This window comes from Candoia aspera, chromosome 2 (assembly GCF_035149785.1).
Source record: "Candoia aspera isolate rCanAsp1 chromosome 2, rCanAsp1.hap2, whole genome shotgun sequence".
Classification (NCBI taxonomy): domain Eukaryota; kingdom Metazoa; phylum Chordata; class Lepidosauria; order Squamata; family Boidae; genus Candoia; species Candoia aspera.
In genome coordinates, this window is record NC_086154.1 from 57,710,970 (window position 1) to 57,737,050 (window position 26,081).

Here is a 26,081-nt window from a genome sequence, read left to right on the forward strand (position 1 = left end):
CAAGAAGCAGGAATCAGTCAAATCAGAACCATGTGGAAATTTCAGCTAATAGATATCCTGAAATGAAAGCATTTAGCTTAGCATTTCTTTTGACTGAAAAAGAAAGGTAACAGAGTTCTAAACACTGCCACTGTATTTCCTTAAATCCAAAACTTTCACTTAAAATGAAGTAAAATTGATAAGGTGTATTTAAGATGAAGACCACTTCAACAGTTTAATTAAACTGCTGTGATGTTTTCTGAGACACATTTTTGTCTTAACTGAATAAATTAAGCAAACTACTGCCAAGAACACAGTGTTGATTAAAAGTACAATAGATACAAAGTCTTAACTCATCTGCTCTGTGTCCTACCAAAGTTTATAAACTGTGCCCCAAAAAGATGACACAACCAGAAAAAAACAAATCATGTATTCCAAAGTGTGTGGACTGAATGGTACTTATTGATTACTAGCTTTACTAAGTCATTTCTGCACTTAATTTGTCAAAGAATTCAGAATTTTCTGGAAGTACCACAGTATTACTAGGGACACAGTGGTGCTGCGGGTTAAACCACTGAGCTGCTGAGCTTGCCGATCGGAAGGTCGGCGGTTCAAATCCGCGTGACGGGGTGAGCTTCCGCTGCTAGTCCCAGCTCCTGCCAACCTAGCAGTTCGAAAACATGCAAATGTGAGTAGATTAATAGGTACCGCTTCGGCAGGCAGGTAACGGCGTTTTGTTTAGTCATGCCGGCCACATGACCACGGAAGTGTCTATGGACAAACGCCGGCTCTTTGGCTTTGAAATGGAGATGAGCACCGCCCCCTAGAGTCAGACACGACTGGACTTAATGTCAAGGGAAACCTTTACCTTTACCTTACCACAGTATTAAAATAAACAAGAAATGCAAATAAGCAAAAGAGGATTTTTTTTTTAAACCAAACAGTGAAATGCCACCTGATCCGCATACTGATTGTTTACAGGATGCTTCTACAAGTCTCAATTTCTCTGTGAAAATAAGCTATAGGCTACAACCCTCTTCACACTAATTGGACTCAATGAAATTTTCTTCTGAGTAGACATATATACTGATCTGCTTTTCAAGAAAAAAGGCATCATGTCAAACAGAAGAAACAAATAATTCTGCATGCAACTAGCTTTGTAATTTTAGCTACTCCTAACAGGAATTCCAATTTTCAAAGAAAATATTCATTGTATTCCCTCACAAATACAACAAAAATATGTTGGGGAAAAAATGAACTTTTGCCAAAAGTAGAGAATAATGAGTTCAGAACTGAAAGCACATCTAGTACAGGAGTAGCTGGTGAAGAATTTGCTTACTTAAAGAATAGCTGTATAAAAATAATAAAATGTTACAATCAGAAATAGGAATAATCCATGAGATTAGCAACGAAGTGCAGAAGAAAGAGTCTTACATAGCAACTAGAGGATTAAGAAAAGCACTTCTGAACTTGAGTACTAAATCTAATTCAGTTTCTGAGGCTCATTTGTATGTTATACTATTACTGCAAATGTTTTAAAAAGCTGAAAGGAATAAATTTGTGATATTCTTAATAAAATGTTTATATATCACCAAATCATGTCACAGGGAGCATGACAAAGCTATCACAGTATGCTTTCTTTAACAAACTTCTGTAGTACTCCCAGAATATTAATATGAAAAATAATTGCAAAGCATAAAGATGATTCCAACACGGTTTGTACCCCAGAATTTCAGATTTCTCCCCGAGTTCATAGGATTTTTTTGTAAAATTTACCAGAGTTTGTGTTTTGTTATATGGGAGGAGGAGAGAACTCATGCTGGATTGGACCTTCATTCACCCATATACATTATTATTAGTATTTCTATTGCACTTCTCCACATACATTAAATTAGTGGACAAGAGCCTGCTTTTGAGGCAGATAATACATTTTGAAGGGCTTTAGAACATGTAATTCTTCTACTCTTATAACCTTGCTACATCTAATAGGATTGCTAGAATAGGCAAGAGAACAAACACTTATCTAACTTATATTAGGACATTACAATCTGTAAAAGGAAATCCATAAATAACTTCATCTGTGAAGAGCACATGTGGGTTTTACTACCAGTGCATATACAGGTAGTCCTCACTTACTGAGTGCTCGTTCAGCAACTGTCTGAAGTTATGACAGCACTGAAAAAGGAGACTTACCACCGGTTCTCGAACTTGTGGCTATTGCAGTGTCCTCGCAGTCATGTGATTATGATTCAGGTGCACATTTATGATGGTCGCAGCGTCCCACTGTCACGTGATTGCCATTTGCAACCTTCACAGCTGGCTTCCAGCAAGCAAAGTCAATGGGGAAGCCAGCAGGAAGTTGCAAGTCTCAGTCATGTGACATCACATTTAACAAATGCGGGTGAGTTGCTTCACAACCGCAGCTGGAATTGACATCATAAGTCGGGTGCAGTCACATACTTAACTTTACAACTGCGTCGCTTAGCAACAGAGTTGCTGGTCCCAATTGCAGTCAGTAAGCAAGGACTGCTGTGGTGGAATTTGGTGCAGCCGCTGATTCCCAGGAAGGAGGGGGCACGTTTCAGGCAGATAAGAGGATTCACAGTCCGGAGTCTATTGCTGGGAAAGTTAAGAGGTTCAAGGTAGCTCTGCCCTAGAGTCTCCCAGGTTATAGTTAGAGTAGATTTAGTCTGGCAAGATTCTGTCTGTACGATGAAAGCAATAAAGAACCGGAGTCTGAAATATACTGACTTGACACTGTTCTTGTGCCGACCCTGACAACTACCCATTGTAGGATTCCAATCTCTTTCTATGAGTGTGCAATTTGCTTTCCTTCACATACAGATCTGTGCAGGAATATCATTATGGATCAATGATCTTAATGGAGCAAGTTAACATGTTTTAAATTTTAAAAGTTTGTTTCTCAACAGTACATCTACTGACACAGCTACATCAATGATACAGAGAAAGAAGCCAGACAACCCTCATTCTAGATATAAGTTCCACCCTATGAACAAGAATTTCCATCAAGAGATATTACACTGATTTTGTTTTAAATTACAGTGAAACTTCAATTTTAAGGGTCCCAGTTGAACTGGCTTTACATGCAATAAATGAAATTCCATTGTAATTTGTGTCACTTGAGTAATGACGTCATCATGCAAATCATGTAATTTGCAATTCAACAGATTCTCTGGATTCAATGGACATTCAAGAATAATAAATACCCCCAGTTACTCCATCAAAACAAGATTTCACTATATGAAGTATTTTGTACCTCTTTAAACTTTCAAACCAAAGACTCCTACAACTACCAATAAAAAAGACACTGTAGTAACAGTGAACAGGAAAAATGTAGAAGAGAAGGTTGGAAAATATAGGGCAACTGAAGATCATCATCTGAATCACTCTCAGACTGAAAGCACAGGTAGTAGCTATTATATATGTGCATGCATGTCTGTATGTGTGTGTATGTGCATTACTACAAAGTAATTTCCTTCCATTTCTATTTGAAAAGTTTAATAAAGATTAAAGTTCTTACATCCTATTCATATTTCAAAAATTCTAGGGGGAGGATACTTTATAGTGAATTCTGAGAAGTAAATGCTATAATGGGGTAGTAACAAAATAATTAGAATTATTATACTTGCTTATTGGGAATCAAGTGGTGTACAAATTATACCTATGTATATATATATATGTATGAATAAATAAATATTTCTCTCAATTGACTCTCCTGGAACTAAACTTAATACTCCTTTTTTCTTTCCTCGTTCCCATACATTATGTTCTAGACTAGCAGAGACCATTCCAGGAATTGTTCATAAAGGCTTCTATTGTTTTTCCCTTGTTGCCAACCTTACTTATTCTTTGTTACCATTATATCTGCTCTTTGCCTTTCACTCAATCTGGCTGACTGCTAGTGTGTGTTTAATATCTGAATCCAAGCATGCTTTGGAACCAGAACGTGCACCTCTTCTCTCAGGTAGAGAGCTGACAGGTAAAGAAAGAATGGCCACTACAGAGACAAAGCACCTTTGCCCACTTCAGATCCAAATGCTGCATATTACTCTTTACCTTTAAGTGTTTCATACAGTTCCACATTCTAAAATGATCAATCTGCCCTACCAATCATTTTTATTTTTTTGCCTGCCGCTTTGTCATTCTTTTAACTCCATCTGTAAACTAATGATAATTATCAGTGGGAAATAACTGAAAGTGAGAAATGCTAAGCAAGGGATAATTTTTTTTTAAAAAGCTAAAAATGCAAAGCATTAGTCCTATTTTATGTTGGCACTTGTTTCAAATAGTAGTAAGAATTACATCACTATAATAGTGGTTTCATAGTCCAAAATAGCATAGTATATCAGAATAAGCAAGATCACCATGCACAGACAATAGTTAGAAAGCCAGATTGCTAAAGAAAACACTTATCTCAGTTCTATCCACTAATACATGAGTTTCTTTCTGCTACTTTCAGTGTTTTCCTTATAATAACAGGACCCATCTATTTTAACCCAAATAAACAAAAATTCTAAAGCTGCATAGTGGTTGAAAACTTCCTATTATCAAAATCAATCTTTTTCCATTCCAGACTGTCTTGATCTTTCTGAGAATTAATTATCATCACTACTGACATGTTAACAGCAAGTATATGGGAAAAGCAAACAAGATGAGAGCCAGGGTAATGTAAACTACTGGTTAAAGCAGGCTTTCTCAACCTTCTGACCCTGGAGGAACCCCTGAAATATTTTTCAGGCCTCAGGGAACCCTTGCACATTCAGGCTCAAATACAGGCCAGAAGTTAAAAAATTGTTATATGGGAAGGCCTGTATATATGCATTAAGAACGGTGTTCTTAAACTAAAAATAAAGACTGAAACTTACCTCTTTAATGTGAAGTTGCCCAAATTTGAAATAATGTTTTAAATAAATCGTGATCTCCCAGGGAACCCCTAGTGACCTCTCACAGAACCCTGGGGTTCCATGGTACCCTGGTTGAGAAACCCTGGGTTAAAGTGTTGAATTAAGACTGGGGAAATCCAACTTCAATTGCTCTTCAACCATAGAGCTTGCTAGGTAACAAAAGGCCAATCGCATCTTCTCAGCCCAGCCTACCTCCCAGTGGTATTGCTGTATTAAATAAATATAGTTGTCTTATTATCTAAGAAAGCAGGAAATACCTGTTGTTTCAAACCAAGTAACTACAGAAAAGCCTAGAAGAACAATTCCATCAACTTACCATACTGTTAAAACTGCCATTCATATGCATACTGGATTTCTGTGTTTTCAGGTTACTACCGTAATCAACACCATTCACATTCATACTATATTTCTGGGTTTTTAGTGTATCACCATAATCAGCAGCATCAAAGTTTGTCTTCCAAACCATTACCTGAAAAGGTAAAATTTACAGACACCTGTAAAAATGTTTAAATAATCAGACTCAGGATTATAAGTCTGAAAGGGCAATGCACTAGTTCACACACACCTCGCTCATTCTACATATACTTTTTTATATAATATAAATTCTATACAGAATTTTTTTACAGAAATTGATTTGGAAGATTATCAGAATGATTTCAACCTGAAATCCTAACTGAATTTGATAGCAAGAGTCTCTCTGATCAATGCTATATTAAAAACCACTGTATGTATGTAATTGCTATTTTTTATCTAAAAGTACATTTTTGTCTCATTCTTTGCCCTGCTTGTCCCCACTTGTTACAAGGGTTTACTTGGTTTTTAACAAGCATAAAATTAAGTTCCAGGTGCTCCTAGAATTACCTGTGCTCTCCCCACACAGGGCAGGCAATTTCTTGGAGAACATCTGTAAATTCAGACTAATGCTTATCCTCCAGCTCTTCTCAAATGAAAAAAATGCAGGGTGGGCAAAGCCCCAAGCCACTAGAATTAGAAGGGGAATGCTTCCAATTACTTGCTGTTTGGGGTTTTTCTGCTCTTCCTGTGTAAAAATAACTACATTAATTTTGTTTTAAATGGATATCCTAAAGCAATGAACATTCATAAGAAATAATGGGAATTGAGATGCTTCCATCACCAAGGTAGAAATATTTCATCTTACATTTTCTGTGCTGCAGCGACAGATTCTTTCTGGGAGTTGAGGGCTTGGAATAAACTGACAGGCACAAAACTAGGAGCAGAAAGCCGGGCAGGGCATCAGAATGATGGATCCAATAGGCCTGACATTCTACTTCAAAGAGCCATCAATCCTGGTATCTCTACTTTTCTCTTTCTTAATATGATTAAATCAGTTTTACTTCTTAAGTTTCAAAAATAATAGAACAGACCATGGTGATTTAAGTAATTTTTATGTTTGCCACATGAAGCACGTAAGTATTTTAAAGGCATATAAAGCAAATATAATTAACACATAAAATACAGGAGAAAAATAAACCATCTGATTTCATTTCTATTTCTTTGTCCCATTCTAAATTCTTTCAGAATATATCCTGGAGTTTACATGTTGCTCATGTGCACTGACCAGGGAGCACAATAATGTCATTAGTCATTCACAAAAGAGTGGAGAGAAAATATTAAACATTGTTATTATTAACTATTAGGCTAATAAAATATTCATTTCATTATATATGAAACTTCTTCCCAAGAAAGCCCTGAGCCACTGGTAATAAAATGAGGAGTTCTAACCCTGACACTTCTAAACCATCAATGGTTAAAGACAAAACAGCCTTTTCCATATGTCTTCTTCACGGAGTTCCTAACCCTTCTGGATCAATGGGCACATTTTCTAATTTGAGAGTATGCCACAAGTGCTCCCAAGCAGTGGTTGCTGAGTGGAGGGTTTTCTTGCCAATTCACAAAATAATTGTCATAGCCGGTATAATTTGTTACCAAACAGCAAAAGATGAAGTTGCTCCCTGATGCACACTCTAGGACATTTACTGTAGGCACAATTAGATTGAGGAGCACGGGGGTTTTCATGTAGCATCTGTTTGCAACTCCTTAAAGCCAAATGCATCTTTTCCTGGGGTTTGGCGATTACAGGAAAAGGCACAGCTGCTTTAAGGAATGGCAATTAGGGCACTATGTAGGCACACTCATGCGTTCCAAAGCACCTTTTCCCTTTTGAATCTAACAGGTTGCACAGCACTCGTGAGCATACACCATTTCTATCGTAAGCATACACTTGCTAAGAATTTATTTACAAAAGCAGTACCTGCTCATCAAAACCTCCAGATGCAAAAAAGTCTCCTGTTCTTGAAAAAGAAACACAGGTAGCTGGTCCCTATAAAGTTAAAAGAACAAACGTTTAGTATGGACTGGGGATGCTAAATATCAGTGTGAAAGCCCTGTGGGGATAGCATATTCTCTCTATTATTTATTACAATACCCACACCAACAATATTGATTTTGATTTGATCTATACAGAACTATACATATAAATAATATATACAAAATGCTGTTTTCATTGATTTTATTCTATATTCTATTCTTTATTCTATCTTGCAAATTGCCTTGAGATCACTTTGCTTTGAAAATCTGACATAAACTTACTTTAAAGAGAACAAACAAAATTGTACTCGGTGTTCCCAAGAAGGCTTTATTGTTCTTAGTTCACTCTTTAGATAGACTCCTGTTTCTAAGTCATATACAACAGTGTCCACTATCGCACTGAACAGCAGTAATTTCCCTAGTAGATGACAGATCTATGAGAGTCATGAAGCATGGTTTCTGTACCAGTCAAACATCGACAATGGATCTAAGCATTCATTCCAAGCCTTGTTTATATTTTAAGGGAAAAGAATTCCTTAAGTCAAGACACTCAAGATGCAGTCAGAATGTACCAAATTGTGCAGCTGTAAATGTCAGCAATTAAACTCCATCTCCCTAACAAGCTTTCTGGTATGAAAAGTAAGCACCATTATAATTAAAGACAGCAATGTAAACTTGGCAGTATTTCTATGTAAACCACAACTAATCAACTGGCAATGAATTCTGGTACAGAAATATGTTATGTCAAAGTACATTTAAGACATCTGAGGCTTTTCCCATGAGTAAGTGTCCCAGAGAAGTAATCAACGGTTAGAATACAAACCATATTTGAGCTGAACAGTGTCTTCGGTACAAACATTCAAGGTATAAAAATTTAACAAGCTCTTAATACAGATAACTAATATTCCTCACAGAATTAACACGTGATTTAGAAACTCTTGTATCTTTAAACCTGCTCTTATTTATTTATTTTATTTATCACATTTTTCCACCGCCTATCTCAACAATCTTCAGCAAAGGATCGTTACCTTGTCGTGGTGCTGGAGCTTGAGCACCTCAATGATGCCATGAGCTAAACCGTGAAGGGCCACCCAAGACGGGAAGGTCATGACAGAGAGGTCAGACTAAATGCGATCCCTGGGGAAGGTAATGGCAACCCACCTCAGTATTCTTGCCGTGAAAACTAAATGGATCAGTACAACCAGAGATATGTCGGTATACCATCGGAAGATGAGACCCCCAGGTCGGAAGATGGTCAAAATGCTACTGGGGAGGAACAGAGGATGAGCTCAACTAGCCCCAGACGTGATGACGCAGCTAGCTCAAAGCCGAAAGGACGGCTAGCGGCCGACGGTGCTGGTGGTGAACGGCGAATCCGATGTTCTAAGGATCAACACACCATCGGAACCTGGAATGTAAGATCTATGAGCCAGGGCAAATTGGATGTGGTTATTGGTGAGATGTCAAGATTAAAGATAGACATTCTGGGCGTCAGTGAACTGAAATGGACTGGAATGGGCCACTTCACATCAAATGACCACCAGATCTACTACTGCGGACAAGAGGACCACAGAAGAAATGGAGTAGCCTTCATAATTAATAGTAAAGTGGCTAAAGCAGTGCTTGGATACAACCCAAAAAATGATAGAATGATCTCAATTCGAATTCAGGGCAAGCCATCTAACATCACAGTGATCCAAATATACGCCCCAACCACAAATGCTGAAGAAGCTGAAGTAGAGCAGTTCTATGAGGATCTGCAGCACCTACTGGACAACACGCCTAAAAGAGATGTTATTTTCATCACAGGAGACTGGAATGCTAAGGTGGGCAGTCAAATGACACCTCGAATTACAGGTAAGTATGGCCTGGGAGAACAAAACGAAGCAGGACACAGGCTGATAGAATTTTGCCAAGACAATTCACTCTGCATAACAAACACTCTCTTCCAACAACCTAAGAGACGGCTTTATACATGGACTTCACCAGATGGACAACACCGAAATCAGATTGATTACATCCTTTGCAGCCAAAGGTGGCGGACATCTGTACAGTCGGTAAAAACAAGGCCTGGAGCTGACTGTAGTTCAGATCACGAACTTCTTCTTGCACAATTTAGAATCAGACTAAAGAGATTAGGGAAGACCCACAGATCAGCTAGATATGAGCTCACTAATATTCCTAAGGAATATGCAGTGGAGGTGAAGAATAGATTTAAGGGACTGGACTTAGTAGATAGGGTCCCGGAAGAACTCTGGACAGAAGTTGGCAGCATTGTTCAGGAGGCGGCAACAAAATACATCCCAAAGAAAGAGAAAACCAAGAAGGCAAAATGGCTGTCTGCTGAGACACTAGAAGTAGCCCAAGAAAGAAGGAAAGCAAAAGGCAACAGTGATAGGGGGAGATATGCCCAATTAAATGCAAAATTCCAGAGGTTAGCCAGAAGAGATAAGGAATTATTTTTAAACAAGCAATGCGCGGAAGTGGAAGAAGACAATAGAATAGGAAGGACAAGAGACCTCTTCCAGAAAATTAGAAACATTGGAGGTAAATTCCAGGCAAAAATGGGTATGATCAAAAACAAAGATGGCAAGGACCTAACAGAAGAAGAAGAGATCAAGAAAAGGTGGCAAGAATATACAGAAAACCTGTATAGGAAGGATAACAATATCGGGGATAGCTTTGACAGTGTGGTCGGTGAGCTAGAGCCAGACATCCTGAAGAGTGAGGTTGAGTGGGCCTTAAGAAGCATTGCTAATAACAAGGCAACAGGAGACGACAGCATCCCAGCTGAACTGTTCAAAATCTTGCAAGATGATGCTGTCAAGGTAATGCATGCTATATGCCAGCAAATTTGGAAAACACAAGAATGGCCATCAGACTGGAAAAAATCAACTTATATCCCCATACCAAAAAAGGGAAACACTAAAGAATGTTCAAACTATCGAACAGTGGCACTCATTTCACATGCCAGTAAGGTAATGCTCAAGATCCTGCAAGGTAGACTTCAGCAGTTCATGGAGCGAGAATTGCCAGACATACAAGCTGGGTTTAGAAAAGGCAGAGGAACTAGAGACCAAATTGCCAATATCCGCTGGATAATGGAAAAAGCCAGGGAGTTTCAGAAAAACATCTATTTCTGTTTTATTGACTATTCTAAAGCCTTTGACTGTGTGGACCATAACAAATTGTGGCAAGTTCTTAGTGGTATGGGGATACCAAGTCATCTTGTATGCCTCCTGAAGAATCTGTATAACGACCAAGTAGCAACAGTAAGAACAGACCACGGAACAACAGACTGGTTTAAGATTGGGAAAGGAGTACGGCAGGGCTGTATACTCTCACCCTACCTATTCAACTTGTATGCAGAACACATCATGCGACAAGCTGGCCTTGAGGAATCCAAGGCTGGAGTTAAAATCTCTGGAAGAAACATTAACAATCTCAGATATGCAGATGATACCACTTTGATGGCTGAAAGTGAAGAGGAACTGAGGAGCCTTATGATGAAGGTGAAAGAAGAAAGTGCAAAAGCTGCCTTGCAGCTAAACCTCAAAAAAACCAAGATTATGGCAACCAGCTTGATTGATAACTGGCAAATAGAGGGAGAAAATGTAGAAGCAGTGAAAGACTTTGTATTCCTAGGTGCAAAGATTACTGCAGATGCTGACTGCAGTCAGGAAATCAGAAGACGCTTAATCCTTGGAAGAAGAGCAATGACAAATCTCGATAAAATAGTTAAGAGCAGAGACATCACACTGACAACAAAGGCCCGCATAGTTAAAGCAATGGTGTTCCCTGTAGTAACATATGGCTGCGAGAGCTGGACCATAAGGAAGGCTGAGCGAAGGAAGATCGATGCTTTTGAACTGTGGTGTTGGAGGAAAATTCTGAGAGTGCCTTGGACTGCAAGAAGATCCAACCAGTCCATCCTCCAGGAAATCAAGCCAGACTGCTCACTTGAGGGAATGATATTAAAGGCAAAACTGAAATACTTTGGCCACATAATGAGAAGACAGGACACCCTGGAGAAGATGCTGATGCTAGGGAGAGTGGAAGGCAAAAGGAAGAGGGGCCGACCAAGGGCAAGATGGATGGATGATATTCTAGAGGTGACGGACTCGTCCCTGGGGGAGCTGGGGGTGTTGACGACCGACAGGAAGCTCTGGCGTGGGCTGGTCCATGAAGTCACGAAGAGTCGGAAGCGACTAAACGAATAAACAACAAAAATCTCAACAATGACTCTGGGCGGTTACCTATAGTTATTATCATAGATTTAACTACAGCTCATTAATTAGGAAGATGTCATTTAGTAAATTATACTGCACAAAATAAACAGTACAGAAATATATCCTCAGGTCTTTCTGGTTTATTCCTACTAACAGAACTTACAGAAGTCAACTGTAATGCAGATGACAGATTTCCAAGTACACAGAAAAGAAAACTGGGAGAACAGGCAGCTTCAGAAATGTTAGACTCAAGTATTATAGATAAAAACCACCATCTTTAACCAACATTAAGTCAATCAAACAAATTATGTTTACAAAAATTACATTCTATCATTCTAGAGCCCCCACTGCACAATAAGATCTGTGGCACAGATCCTTATATACTGTGTTTTTTTTCCAAAGGATTCTCCCCTCCAAAACACACACAACCCCCCTCCCCAGCAAATCATACCTTATCTTTGTGACCACAGATATAGTCTGTGATGTGAGGGTTCTGTTGAAATCCCATGTAAATATCATGGATACCTAGGTACAACTGTGCTTTGTAACTGTTTCTGTGCAATAGTGCCACTGGAAAGCAATGAATCCTTTTCCTTTTTTTTTATTTTAACTGCACAGTTTACTTTCTTAGTGATTTGGAGAGGCAAGTAATGGTTCTTTGTTGGCTTGGAGGAAAGAGCTCATGTACATTTAGGATAGAATGCTTAAAAGAATGTATTTTATCCTTTCTATTGAGATTGAACTCTGTTCAAACTGTATCAAAAGGAAAAGTGAAGAGGAATAGGACATGTGCCCATGCATGCATTTGGCTTCCTGACTGCTTGCAACACTATGCCTGTATATTGCAATGTGTCGCATGTGCAGCTCCCTTGGAACTTCACTTAATACAAAATGCATCTGCAAAGTTATTGACTAGGATCAACTAGAGTGGGCATAGCACTTATAGCACTGGTTACTGGTACATTTCTTGGCAGAATTCTAATTACTGATTATTTCACCAATGAAGTCCTAAGTAGCTTGGAACTAGGCTCTACAAAGGATATCCCAACAGCCTGTGATCTGGAGCCTTTTTCCTTTACCAGAGACAAAAGTCCTCAAATCCCTCTATGTCATAGTAATCCCTCATGAAATACTGCCCCCCGAAGCTTGCATAGCATCAATTTTTATATCTTTTTGATGCCAAGCAATTAATTCTTTTATATAGCCAAGCTTCCCAACATACTTAATAACCTGTTTTAATTATGATTTAATGCATTTTGCTCTTTTTTAAACTCTACTGAATTTATAGTTACTGGTTTTCAATTGCACTTTTATTGTTTTATTCTATTTGCTTTTATAATAATTTTAACATATAACCTTTTGTGAGACTTGAATTAAAAAAAATGACTGATCTTTTTTAAAATATTGAATGCTGGTAGCCAAACTGCTACATGAGATGGAAAAAACTTTTTTTGGATCTTGAGAACATCTGAAATTCTGAGAAAGCGTTGGAGCACTCAGTTCAAACACAGTCCAGTCACACCAAAAACCTGCCTTAAAAATTAGTTGATTTCCAATGACTATAGAATTGAACCCTTGAGATTGTTCAATGTGTGATCTATTTCTCCATGGATTTCAAAAAATGTTTATGTCCCATCTGAAAGTTGTACATTTTTGTAATGACATATGTATAACTGAACCTATACGTATATGTAAAAGATATAAATGAATCCATATGTGTTATATTATAACAACTTCTGCTATAGAATTGTTTACATATTTATTAAATGCACAAATGTTATCTATTCTTCTGAACCAGCTGTCCTTACCTGGTGGCCATGTAGGGTATACAGCAGCCTGCCTTCTAGTAAATCCAATATTTTTAGGGTTGAATCATTAGAAGCAGTAATGAGGTAGTTTCCAGAGGAGTGAAAGGACAGGCAGTTCACTGAAGCACTGTGAACTACAAAAGAAAAAAGGAAAACAAATACTTGCATGTTACTAACGTTCACTCAAATTAAAAAATAGGAAATGAGATAGGAAAACAGTGAAGGAATCATTCTAACAGAAAATAACTGGAAAAAAATTAGCTCTTGTTTTATTGTAATATAAACTTTTATAAGTTTTGCTTAGCTCTCAAGCATCCTAGGGAGAAAAAAGACTCATGTTGTTTAATGAGAATAGTAACAAATGTGAGTTTTGCATAGATTAATAGCACTGCACCTAGAAATATTCAAAGTCCATCAAGGAACAGTGAGTTCTAGTCCTGCCTTAGGCATGAAAGCCAGCTGGGTGACTTTGGGCCAGTCACACAGTCTCAGCTCATCCCACCTCAGAGGGTTGGTCTTGTGGAGAAAATAGGAGGAGGAAGGAGTGTTAGGTATGTTCACCACTTTGAGTTGACCAAAGATAACAAAAGGGAGGGAGAGAGGGAGGGAAGGAAAGAGAAGGAGGAGGAGGAACGACACATACAAATTTAAGCCTGCTGTATGTATTAACAGGATAAAAACATTAAAGGCAGAACAAAATCTGGTGATAAAGCTAGCCTTGGGACCTTCTTTTAACAAGCTGTATTTGTAGCTTCCTGCATCTCCCTCCTCCTCCTTTCATGACTGTGTCCTCTTCCTCAACTTTTGCTATTTACACCTATTGCAATGCCATTTAGTTATCTGCACAGATGTAAGAGAAGGCCTGCCAGGCCTTGAACAATGGAGCTATAAGGGAAGGGAGGCAGGTTAAGGAGATCTAAAGATAAAAAATTCAAGGACAAATTTTTGCAGTTTTATTAAATATCATGGGCTTTTAAATTAGAGTTTGATGGTACAAAATGGCTGGGCAATTTTTAAATATTTATTAGGAAAACTCTTCAATCAAGTACAGCTAGTTGCTTATGGTATGTCATATATTTGTTGACCAAAAATAGTCTGTCAGATCGTGAATTAAATACATACATATAAAAAGTATACAGCCTAAAGACAAATATGTATAAAATAGCCATGCTTTATTGTGATATGTATGTGTGTGTGTGTGTATGTGTATGTGTGTAAGTGTGTGTGTGTGTATGTGTGTGTATATATATATATATAATATACAGCATCATTACTTTTTAAATATTTAACTCCCTAAAGTTAACAGCACTATCCATACATAATAGTATAATCAGGAAGGAACTCTGGGGCTGTATTGTTTAAAGAAGTATATTTTTATATAAAAATGAAAATGATGTTTGCATACCGCCAAAGCTTCAAAGCAAAATTCTTCATACAGTCAAGTACGAAGTCTTTTCAAATGTTCATTAAGTTGAAGGGAAAAATATGATCAGAGAAATAAATTGCTTTTTTCATTATTAGGGGTTTATTGTTGTCTGAAAATCCAACAATAAGCTTAACAAAGTTTATTAACTTAACCCTAAGTTCTGTTACTGGTTCATACGCTGGGCTATGTTGCTCCCTTAACTGTAATTTAATGAATTAATTAGAATGGACTGAGTTTACAGAAAACCCTAGGCTGAACTCAAGCAGATCACATTATGGCATGCAGCAGTGAGCACACCTAGTCTAACAGTGCACAAATTACTTACCTTGATAATGTTGCAGCAGCCTGTTCATCCTGACATCCCACACTTTCACTGTGTTGTCAGTGCCAGCTGAAGCAATGGATGTACCACTAGGATGAAAGTCCACATGAGGGACAAACCTGCAGTGATTAAAAATGAGGGGAAAGATATTGATCCAAACCAAAAATGAAGAAAAGTTGCTCAAATGTTGTTTTTAAAGTTTTATCATTCTCCTGTAGAGTTTATCATTACTGTAGAGTTTTTAAAGAGTGCTGGATGAAAAATGCTGGATTTAAAGGGCGCTGGATTAAATTTTCTTCTTTTTAATTCTCCTGATAAGGCAAAGCAACCAGGGATTTGTCTCACTAAAAATATATATGTAACAGTACACCTCTTACCCCTTTAGAAGCAGAAGTGTACATAAGGCCCAATGCAAGGGATGGCTAAACCAAGGCCCAGCAATTAGTTAACTACATTTTTACCTTTGCTTTCCATTTAGAACTGCAAGAGTCTCATGGTGATATGATTCTCTCTACCCACTAAATTTATTTTCATTAGTAATTTTAACAATTGGTTCATTCTTTCAGTCAGTCCACCTGCTTGCGGATGATACGGGCTTGTACAAATCCCTTTAATGCCCAACTCAGCATATAAATATTTAAGTAATGCTGATTGGAAATCGGTTCCTTGATCAGTAAGAATCTCTCTAGGAATACCCAGTCTATTAAAAATTACTAAAAAAAAGTAAAAAGTCAGGTGTTTGTTCAAGGTCATCCCAATAGCTTTAATGTTGAGTCTTATATAACCACAATGGGACCTAGCAACTAGAAGTAGCTCCCATTCTATGGGAGCATTAGGACAAACTGAACCCTTGAATCAACAGTATGCATAAAATCTAGTGACTTTCATTGAGGACAAAAGCAAGGATCATCCTAAATTATGGGTATGACTAGGTTTGACAGAATATTGTGTAATTATACTTTAAATAATTTTTTCCAACGTAGAATGGGGTTATAAATATTTTAAATAATCAAGTAAGTGTTTTATAAGGAAGATGGCTGTGCAAGACTACCGTATTTGTGTAAAATTCCAAGCCTGAACTACATGAATTCTAGATGCAACCTATGAGGACAACTTGGAATAATGGGTACTTCTTTCATCAGCCTTCAGTGAAATTCTCTCCTCAGTAAATGCTAACTCCATTTATAAGGGGCTCTGTTCAGGGTTCTACAAATCATAGTTAATTATTCCATACTCTTTGGGGGGCTTTTCCAGTTAATCTTCTTATTTCAGCCCTATGGTCTCTTGGACTAATCACATCTCATGCACATCTTCCAGGCTACCCTTGCTATCCCTGCTCCTGAGTATCTTTTATGCCACTCAGTGGTTTGACAGAGCAAGGCAGAACCAGGGTTTTCATCAGGTGTGGGTGGAAAGAAAAGCCCAGCAGTTCTACTGATCGTAAAATTGTTAGAATTTAACTTAAGTAATAATGCCTGCGGACCATTGCTTTGATTGTTAGGATAGCAACGTATATAAATTTCATTATAAAAATTGGATCACTTTTAAAACATTTTCTAATTAATTAATTCTTACATTGGCATGCTGCCTGACTCCCAACGATTTAAATACCTTCAAGGCAAAATATAAATGGCATAGAACTATTCTTTTTTTTAAAAGAGAGATTTCTTTATATACTTGAAAAAATGTAAGACAAGCCCCAGTGACTATAATTGATACTTGCCCACCATGCTCACAAAAAGAATGTATACATTCTCGGCTTGCTTTATCCCAAAGCTTGACTGTTTTGTCATCGCTCGATGATACAATCAATCTTCCATCAGGAGAAAACCTACAACAACGACATTTGTTGAAGTGCATTTAGCGATAGCCAGTATAAATTAGATCTGAGTTATTCTCAGAGGGAAATTACTAAAATGGTGCAAATGCCATCTGGTTAAGGGGCTACGTGAAACGTTCAGAGCGATGTTTCACAAGTCAACGAAAGCACCCATCCGTACTTAAAACAAAATCCATGCTTTGGGCCCCCTCAACTGTTCACTGTGGCCACTTTGAGGGCCTTCCCACGTTGTCTGGGGATTCAGGTACATGCACCAAAAGCATGTCCACCCCGGCTGCTGCCCAAACAAAGTCCCTCTGAATGGTTTGCACAGCCCTTATAGTTAATAAGACACTCGTTTTCAATCATAAGGTTATGAGAACCATTTTTTCCTGTTCTCTCTCTGGCAAGCCATTATTCTATCAATTATGTAGCCAGGACAACGGATATCTGCATTTCTGGACAGCTCTTAATAAATCAGCAACTACTAATATACTATTCTTAATCATTTTTTTTTATATTTTTGTAAACATGTTTTCCCATTTTTCAACTTCTCCTTTCCTGGATGATCTAAAATTCTAAGCATTAAAGAGTGTAAGAAAACAAATTAACAGTGAAGTTTTAATCACATCTATTTAAAAAGTAAACCTATTTTCAACAGCCCTTGGCTTCAGTTAAGCATATTTGAAAGGTCTTCAGAAAAAGCCTATTACATTACATACAACTGAATAAATGTTATTGCTTCTAAAAGTAGAAGTTTTCTTCTTTTTCCTAACTTGAAAAAGAGAGTGAAACCTCTCCCCTCTTCCATTCGGTCCATGTAAAACAACTGGTTTTATTCCACATTATTCTCATTTAATCTAGGCCAATCTGGCCTTGAAGTAGTAATAATCTTTTCCAATAAGGCAGAGGTATGTAGAAAGGAGATCTGGAAATATGAAACGTAGCAAGTTCCTAAAGTATATAGGTAACCATGTTAAGAAATAAATCAATAGGTACATTACAGGCCTTCACAGATAGTGTTTATGAGAGCCCTAGTCAAAATCTTTTCCTGTCTATGCAAATAGCATTGCATAGAGACAATGAGAGTGTGTGCTATAGGCCTGTCCTGCTCTCACATCTTTTTGGTCTCCCCTCAGTCTGCATATTAGAGGATGACCTAAAGGACAGACAACCGACAACAGTTTCTTCCCCTTCCAGGGCTTCTTCCAATAGATGGACAGAGGCTGCAGAGAATTTAAGAACAAGGCAAGGCTACTGCACACAGCTTCCCATGCAACATTAGTCTCTAAGAGAGACTTGAACACAGCTTTCATCACATGACAAACAGTGTGATGCCCTATGCATGATCACAAAATCGTTTTAAAAAAAAAGACTTACTTGGCACAGCGAACCCAGTTTATGTGCTGATTCAGGGAGAATAAGAATTTTTGTCTGTGAACAGCCCATACTTTGACTGTTTTGTCATCAGAGGCTGTAACCAATGACTGGCCATCATTAGAAAAGTGAACACTTCTGACTGTTGCCGTATGAGCCTTGAATGCAGTCGATTCTCCCTTGCTTAATTTAGGGGAACAAACACACACAAAAATAAGAATTCTAAATCATTCAGTACTTGTACATGTTTGGTAACTGGTTTTAATATACACATTTGCATTAACAGAAAATTGTTGAACTTAGACTTACACAGCAAACCAAACATGGTATGGGAAGAAATTGTCTACTTTTATTTAGGAGCTGGAACAGCTCCCAATGACAAATAGCTATTTTAATCTGTTGCACAAAATAATAAAGTAATGTTTGAAGTAGTAAAATAGTGACATACTATAACTGTTTATACTAATGACGCAACAAAGAAAAGTAGAACATTTTGTTAAGTGTTTTCATATAAAATGAAAAAGAGCATATAAACAACAGGGGCAAATGGAGAACTGGAGAAGCTTTATAATCAAATGAGAAAAATCACACTTAATCAGGCACATATATAATTTCATCTCATCGATTATTTTTCTGTCTGTTGTGTATAACCTAGCAAAATTTTATTAAGCTAGGAAATAATTCCAAACACAGGCACCGAGTTGCCAGCTCAGAGTAAACTGCAGTGGATTTTCATGCAACAAGTAATGTATTTATCTTCTTACCAAAAAGTTACAAACAGGAAATAACACACAAAAATGCCTAGTTCAGCATATTCTTGAAAAAGTGACTGCCATATAACACACCTTTAAAAAAAATTCATCCTGTGAGATCTTCCCAGGATACAACATGGATTAGAGGAGATAAATGATTTTTTTTTCTATTGAAGTAAGAATGACATATAACAGCACTTTCCTTCTATTATCACTAACTTGTATTATCCTGATCTCTCATTTCTATTTCATAATTTAATTTTTTTATATACTGCTTTACATTAAAAATCTCAAAGTGGTTTACACTAAAATTCAAAATGAGTAAATATGAAGTTAAAACAGTTATATAAAATATTGATGAAAATGTATAAAATATGTATGAAAACAAATGTATACAAATATATAAACATGTAAACATACATTAAAGTAACTGAGAGCCATCTTTTCTGCTATGAAGACAAGATACTTTGACCTTTTCTCCTCTTACATATAACTGTTTCAGCTGATTTTTAAAGAAAAATAATATTCAAACCACTCTTCACAGCAATAATTTCTATGTCCGAAGTTAAGCAGCAACCATTTGCAGTATCGATTTAAAACAAAAAACAAATTTGAAGAATCTAGAAAGAAAGCAAACTAAGCAATATAATTTAACATTGTACTTACACACTTGGAACCCACAAGCGAACTGTTTTGTCTCTAGAACCTGAAGCAATCAGGTGGCCAGATGGTGAAAAATTAACACACATTACTGCATCTTTGTGACCCACAAAGCGATAAGCTCTCATCTGAGGTTTCATACTCCAGATCATCAAACAAGAATCCATAGAACCACTTACTGAATGAAATAAAAAATTATGTTCATTATATTTTTTAATGACTGGAAATAAATCACTCATTTTACAAAGTCAGTGGAAAAAATAATTGGCCAGTTACATCAAGCCACCGGTTCAGCGGATTTCCCTAGTATACTTTTTGAGGCTCTTCTTAAAAGTAGTCAAAGAACAAACTGAAGAATGAAAAGCAACTATGTCATTCCAAGCGAAGCTACTTTTAAATCTAGGAAGCATCTCCCAATTTATCCTTTACTGAAGCCAGAATAATCTGCAGTATCCTTTCAGTTCTCTGGAACATATGACTTTTTGCCTCAGATTAAAATATTTGAAAACTGCTCTCTTTCCTTCAAGTTAAATGAAATAAATGTTTTAGCAATATATTTTAATAACCTGGAGCCAGTGTTCATGGTGTTTGTTTTAGGAAAGAGAAATCTGAACAAAATGATGAGAGTAGCTTACCTAGCTGTTTCTTATTTAGACTGAAATCCACACTAATTACTGCATCCCGGTGGCCTTTGAAATTCCTCTCCAAAGTTGGGTCTTCCTATATAAGAGATGTCATATTGAACCAAATGTTATCTTACCACAATGCAAACATATTCTTAAACTTGAATATTCAAATATCTGTTATGGGAAATCCAGGGGGGGTGGGGGGGACAAATGCCAAGAACCAAATATTCTGAAGTACTGAATTGCTTTCTACCCTTTATTTAATACTATATGTTCACTGAGTTTTGAACTCTATCTGGCTCTGGTGAAAATTCAACCAACTACTTCAAATTCAAGTTTAGAAAACAATCCTTTTGATTCTGCCCCATAACTTATATTTTACATGAGATACTTGACATTCTACACAATACTTCTTTAGGAAAGGACAGAGATGTTACAATTTTACAAATACATAGACAGTGCCCTAACTATAGGGTGCAAAGCACTGTAGCCTTTCCATGGCTAGGAAAAACCTACTATGTTTTTAATATTTGCTTAATGTGATTAATTAACCCAAGTTCTGGAATTTAGCTTTTCTTCCATAGAATCTACATCAATTTTCTTTTAATTATACTGTTTATACAGATCTGGGACAGCAGATATTTGCAGAGGAATGCTGTTAAAATCATTGTTTTAATGTAAAAGAGAAAATGACAAATACGTTAGCTTTTAAGTTCACTTGGATTCTCCAATCACAGCAGTCTGTTGAACAAACTACAGTGTGGGAGTTCAGATTTCCCACTTCAGCTTAAACCACAATATGCACACCACAATAACTGGGATTGTACGCTACAGTAAGCCAAAACCAAATAAACCAACTTTTGGCTTAGAACAATTAACAGATCCAGCCTAGGATTTTGCTGTTACAGGTCATATGAAGCTGGACTTGTCATTTATCATGTCAAGGTTTTGAGCTGATTTTATTTCATACTTAATAGCAATAATTTATGAAATATAGGTACATGAAATCATGACATTATATTTTCACACCATAATTCCACCAAAGATGTACTGTGATTAGCAGCTATTACAGCACTCTCCTAACACTTAGGTTTTTTTAAATAAAAATATTTGGAATCATAATATTCAGCAATCCATTTCTTACCACTGTAATAGTAAATAGCAGTGATCAGAGATCACAATTAAACTGGCAAGCCAAGCAGCACTTGTACATTGCCCAAATACAGGGCAACAGGAAGAATAAAGTTTCTGGACCAATTTTTCCCTCAAGTTTCTGATTTTGCACTTCAGAGTCAAAATGAATAGCTTCTATGTACATCTGTCCAGAAAGCAACTTGGTCATCATATAGAAAGCAGTTATATTTTGGTTTCATATATTTAGAGAATGATTCAGCATCAAAAAAGAGCAACTCCTGCTGCTTATAGCTGTGTAATAAAAGGAATCTTGGCAATTATGATCAAGACATTCAATATACAATAAAATCTGAAGCACACTGATAGGGATAATCTATGATTCAGGAACAGATAATAATTGCCCAACAATGGAAAACTCTAGATCACGTAACAATTGAGATGTAGATTAACAAGGCCTCTTCAATTGCCACATTAGAAAAAAATCACAAAGTTAAATTAAAGAGACATGAGAGGCAGGAACCACAATTTTATCAAATTTGGATGGATTTTATGGTTTACCTCATTACAATAGACTGTAATATGGTAGTACTTTGGTACATATTTGGTAATTTTTTTTATGTATAGTACCTATTTACATTTTAGTAGATTTGTTTGCATTTATCTTTTTTTCCTCTATGCATCTTGGAATTATGTTAATTTAGTTACTTGATAATGTTTGCTAATCATGTTGTTGTTTATTCGTTTAGTCGCTTCCGACTCTTCGTGACTTCATGGACCAGCCCACGCCAGAGCTTCCTGTCGGTCGTCAACACCCCCAGCTCCCCCAGGGACGAGTCCGTCACCTCTAGAATATCATCCATCCATCTTGCCCTTGGTCGGCCCCTCTTCCTTTTGCCTTCCACTCTCCCTAGCATCAGCATCTTCTCCAGGGTGTCCTGTCTTCTCATTATGTGGCCAAAGTATTTCAGTTTTGCCTTTAATATCATTCCCTCAAGTGAGCAGTCTGGCTTTATTTCCTGGAGGATGGACTGGTTGGATCTTCTTGCAGTCCAAGGCACTCTCAGAATTTTCCTCCAACACCACAGTTCAAAAGCATCGATCTTCCTTCGCTCAGCTTTCCTTATGGTCCAGCTCTCGCAGCCATATGTTACTACGGGGAACACCATTGCTTTAACTATGCGGGCCTTTGTTGTCAGTGTGATGTCTCTGCTCTTAACTATTTTATCGAGATTTGTCATTGCTCTTCTTCCAAGGATTAAGCGTCTTCTGATTTCCTGACTGCAGTCAGCATCTGCAGTAATCTTTGCACCTAGGAATACAAAGTCTTTCACTGCTTCTACATTTTCTCCCTCTATTTGCCAGCTATCAATCAAGCTGGTTGCCATAATCTTGGTTTTTTTGAGGTTTAGCTGCAAACCAGCTTTTGCACTTTCTTCTTTCACCTTCATCATAAGGCTCCTCAGTTCCTCTTCACTTTCAGCCATCAAAGTGGTATCATCTGCATATCTGAGATTGTTAATGTTTCTTCCAGAGATTTTAACTCCAGCCTTGGATTCCTCAAGGCCAGCTTGTCGCATGATGTGTTCTGCATACAAGTTGAATAGGTAGGGTGAGAGGATACAGCCCTGCCGTACTCCTTTCCCAATCTTAAACCAGTCTGTTGTTCCATGGTCTGTTCTTACTGTTGCTACTTGGTCGTTATACAGATTCTTCAGGAGGCATACAAGATGACTTGGTATCCCCATACCACTAAGAACTTGCCACAATTTGTTATGGTCCACACAGTCAAAGGCTTTAGAATAGTCAATAAAACAGAAATAGATGTTTTTCTGAAACTCCCTGGCTTTTTCCATTATCCAGCGGATATTGGCAATTTGGTCTCTAGTTCCTCTGCCTTTTCTAAACCCAGCTTGTACGTCTGGCAATTCTCGCTCCATGAACTGCTGAAGTCTACCTTGCAGGATCTTGAGCATTACCTTACTGGCATGTGAAATGAGTGCCACTGTTCGATAGTTTGAACATTCTTTAGTGTTTCCCTTTTTTGGTATGGGGATATAAGTTGATTTTTTCCAGTCTGATGGCCATTCTTGTGTTTTCCAAATTTGCTGGCATATAGCATGCATTACCTTGACAGCATCATCTTGCAAGGTTTTGAACAGTTCAGCTGGGATGCCGTCATCTCCTGTTGCCTTGTTATTAGCAATGCTTCTTAAGGCCCACTCAACCTCACTCTTCAGGATGTCTGGCTCTAGCTCACCGACCACACTGTCAAAGCTATCCCCGATATTGTTATCCTTCCTATACAGGTTTTCTGTATATTCTTGCCACCTTTTCTTGATCTCTTCTTCTTCTGTTAGGTCCTTGCCATCTTTGTTTTTGATCATACCCATTTTTGCCTGGAATTTACCTCCAATGTTTCTAATTTTCTGGAAGAGGTCTCTTGTCCTTCCTATTCTATTGTCTTCTTCCACTTCCGCGCATTGCTTGTTTAAAAATAATTCCTTATCTCTTCTGGCTAACCTCTGGAATTTTGCATTTAATTGGGCATATCTCTCCCTATCACTGTTGCCTTTTGCTTTCCTTCTTTCTTGGGCTACTTCTAGTGTCTCAGCAGACAGCCATTTTGCCTTCTTGCTTTTCTCTTTCTTTGGGATGTATTTTGTTGCCGCCTCCTGAACAATGCTGCCAACTTCTGTCCAGAGTTCTTCCGGGACCCTATCTACTAAGTCCAGTCCCTTAAATCTATTCTTCACCTCCACTGCATATTCCTTAGGAATATTAGTGAGCTCATATCTAGCTGATCTGTGGGTCTTCCCTAATCTCTTTAGTCTGATCCTAAATTGTGCAAGAAGAAGTTCGTGATCTGAACTACAGTCAGCTCCAGGCCTTGTTTTTACCGACTGTACAGATGTCCGCCACCTTTGGCTGCAAAGGATGTAATCAATCTGATTTCGGTGTTGTCCATCTGGTGAAGTCCATGTATAAAGCCGTCTCTTAGGTTGTTGGAAGAGAGTGTTTGTTATGCAGAGTGAATTGTCTTGGCAAAATTCTATCAGCCTGTGTCCTGCTTCGTTTTGTTCTCCCAGGCCATACTTACCTGTAATTCGAGGTGTCATTTGACTGCCCACCTTAGCATTCCAGTCTCCTGTGATGAAAATAACATCTCTTTTAGGCGTGTTGTCCAGTAGGTGCTGCAGATCCTCATAGAACTGCTCTACTTCAGCTTCTTCAGCATTTGTGGTTGGGGCGTATATTTGGATCACTGTGATGTTAGATGGCTTGCCCTGAATTCGAATTGAGATCATTCTATCATTTTTTGGGTTGTATCCAAGCACTGCTTTAGCCACTTTACTATTAATTATGAAGGCTACTCCATAGTTGCTAATCATAGTTCATTAAAAAAAAATCTTTGAAGAGTCTCTGATACTTTTTCCTCCCACCAGGGAGGTGGGGGGAGAGAGAGGAAGGCTTCCTATATTTTTAATATTTATAATATTGATGAAGATGTATAGAGACTCAGGCACTCATCGTAAGAAGATAAATCTAGCAGAAGGATCTGTTAAAGAGAAAATCTTCACTCCCTTTATCCATATACGTTATTACCAACATAAAGAAAAGGCGGGTTTTCTTCCAGGCACAGAAGGAGAGGTGCTTTATACTACTTAAATCCTCCAGAGCCTTAGAAGGGAGACTTTCACATTCCGCTCAGAAACATTTCCTCTCTTCCTAGCCTGAGCCTCCCCTAGTCTAGAGGAATATTAGATGCAACCCTGAGCGCGACTCAGTCCTACTGGGATCTAGAATGATGTGGCGCAACTTCTGGATCGCCCCCTCCTTCGGCGCCGAGCTAGCTTCCCACGATTGAGGGTGGTCACGTGGGGCCGAGCCGATCCAACGCGGGGGCTCAAGTCACCGGCCCAGCCGCCAGTTCTTCCTCCCGCGGCTCGGCGGAGCCTGGCTCTCTCCGCACACTTGCCGCGTCGGGCCGGCCTCGTCCTGCTTTGCCCCCCGCCTCTCCCCAGCTCGATCCAGCCCCGCTTTCTCCCTCCGCGACCTCGCTGCTGCCAGCGCGGCGGAACCATCCACCTCAGAGCCCAGTCCGACGGCGCCTCGGTCTCCCTTAGCGCTGCCCTTACCAGGCAAGGGAACGCCATTCCACCCCAAGAACCGCAGCGGAACCAAGGGCCGCCCCGGTTGTTGCCGCCGGAGGGATTCAGTTTACCCGCTTCTGCTACAGCCCTAGTAACGGCGTTCCTGCCTTAAAGGGGAGGACGCAAGAAAAACTGTCCGCCGACGCAAAAGGGGTGACCTCGAGAGGAGCCGTTTGAATTGGTCGGAACTGAAGGGCCAGCGAGGGAAATGAGCTTCCTTTCGCTTTCGGGCATGGGAAGAAAGGGAGACATTTCCCAGGGACCAACAGGCGGTGAAAGTTCCTGAAATGGAGCTAAGCTAAAACGTTTAAGAATGTCAGCTAAAAGCCTGACCACTGAAATAAGTTTATGGTAGGGTTGTGCCTATAGACAGTAAGTCAGATGAGGGGTTTCTTCAATATCATAGGATGTCCATACTCTGCCTAGACCAGTGTTAAATCAACCATGGCAACTTGAAGATGTGTGGGCTTCAGTCCATCCACCATGCTGGCTGGGGGATTCTGGGAGTTGAAGCCCACTCATCTTCAAGTTGCCAAGGTTGAAAA

General features: G+C 38.4%; 1 protein-coding gene across 1 annotated transcript in view; it reads right to left on the minus strand.

Moving 5' to 3' along the window:
• POC1A (POC1 centriolar protein A) overlaps nt 1-25,629 on the minus strand; it is a 37,990-nt gene extending 12,361 nt beyond the window's left edge. The window contains exons 1-9 of the mRNA XM_063291907.1: nt 25,522-25,629; nt 20,261-20,345; nt 19,632-19,803; nt 18,217-18,396; nt 16,741-16,848; nt 15,021-15,136; nt 13,270-13,403; nt 7,177-7,245; nt 5,221-5,373 (exon numbers count right to left, since the gene is read on the minus strand). Of these exons, the coding sequence (XP_063147977.1) occupies nt 5,221-5,373; nt 7,177-7,245; nt 13,270-13,403; nt 15,021-15,136; nt 16,741-16,848; nt 18,217-18,396; nt 19,632-19,803; nt 20,261-20,345; nt 25,522-25,539 (1,035 nt within the window). The 5' untranslated portion in view covers nt 25,540-25,629. The remainder of the gene's footprint in view (nt 1-5,220; nt 5,374-7,176; nt 7,246-13,269; nt 13,404-15,020; nt 15,137-16,740; nt 16,849-18,216; nt 18,397-19,631; nt 19,804-20,260; nt 20,346-25,521) is intronic.
• Between the last annotated feature and the right edge of the window lie 452 nt (nt 25,630-26,081).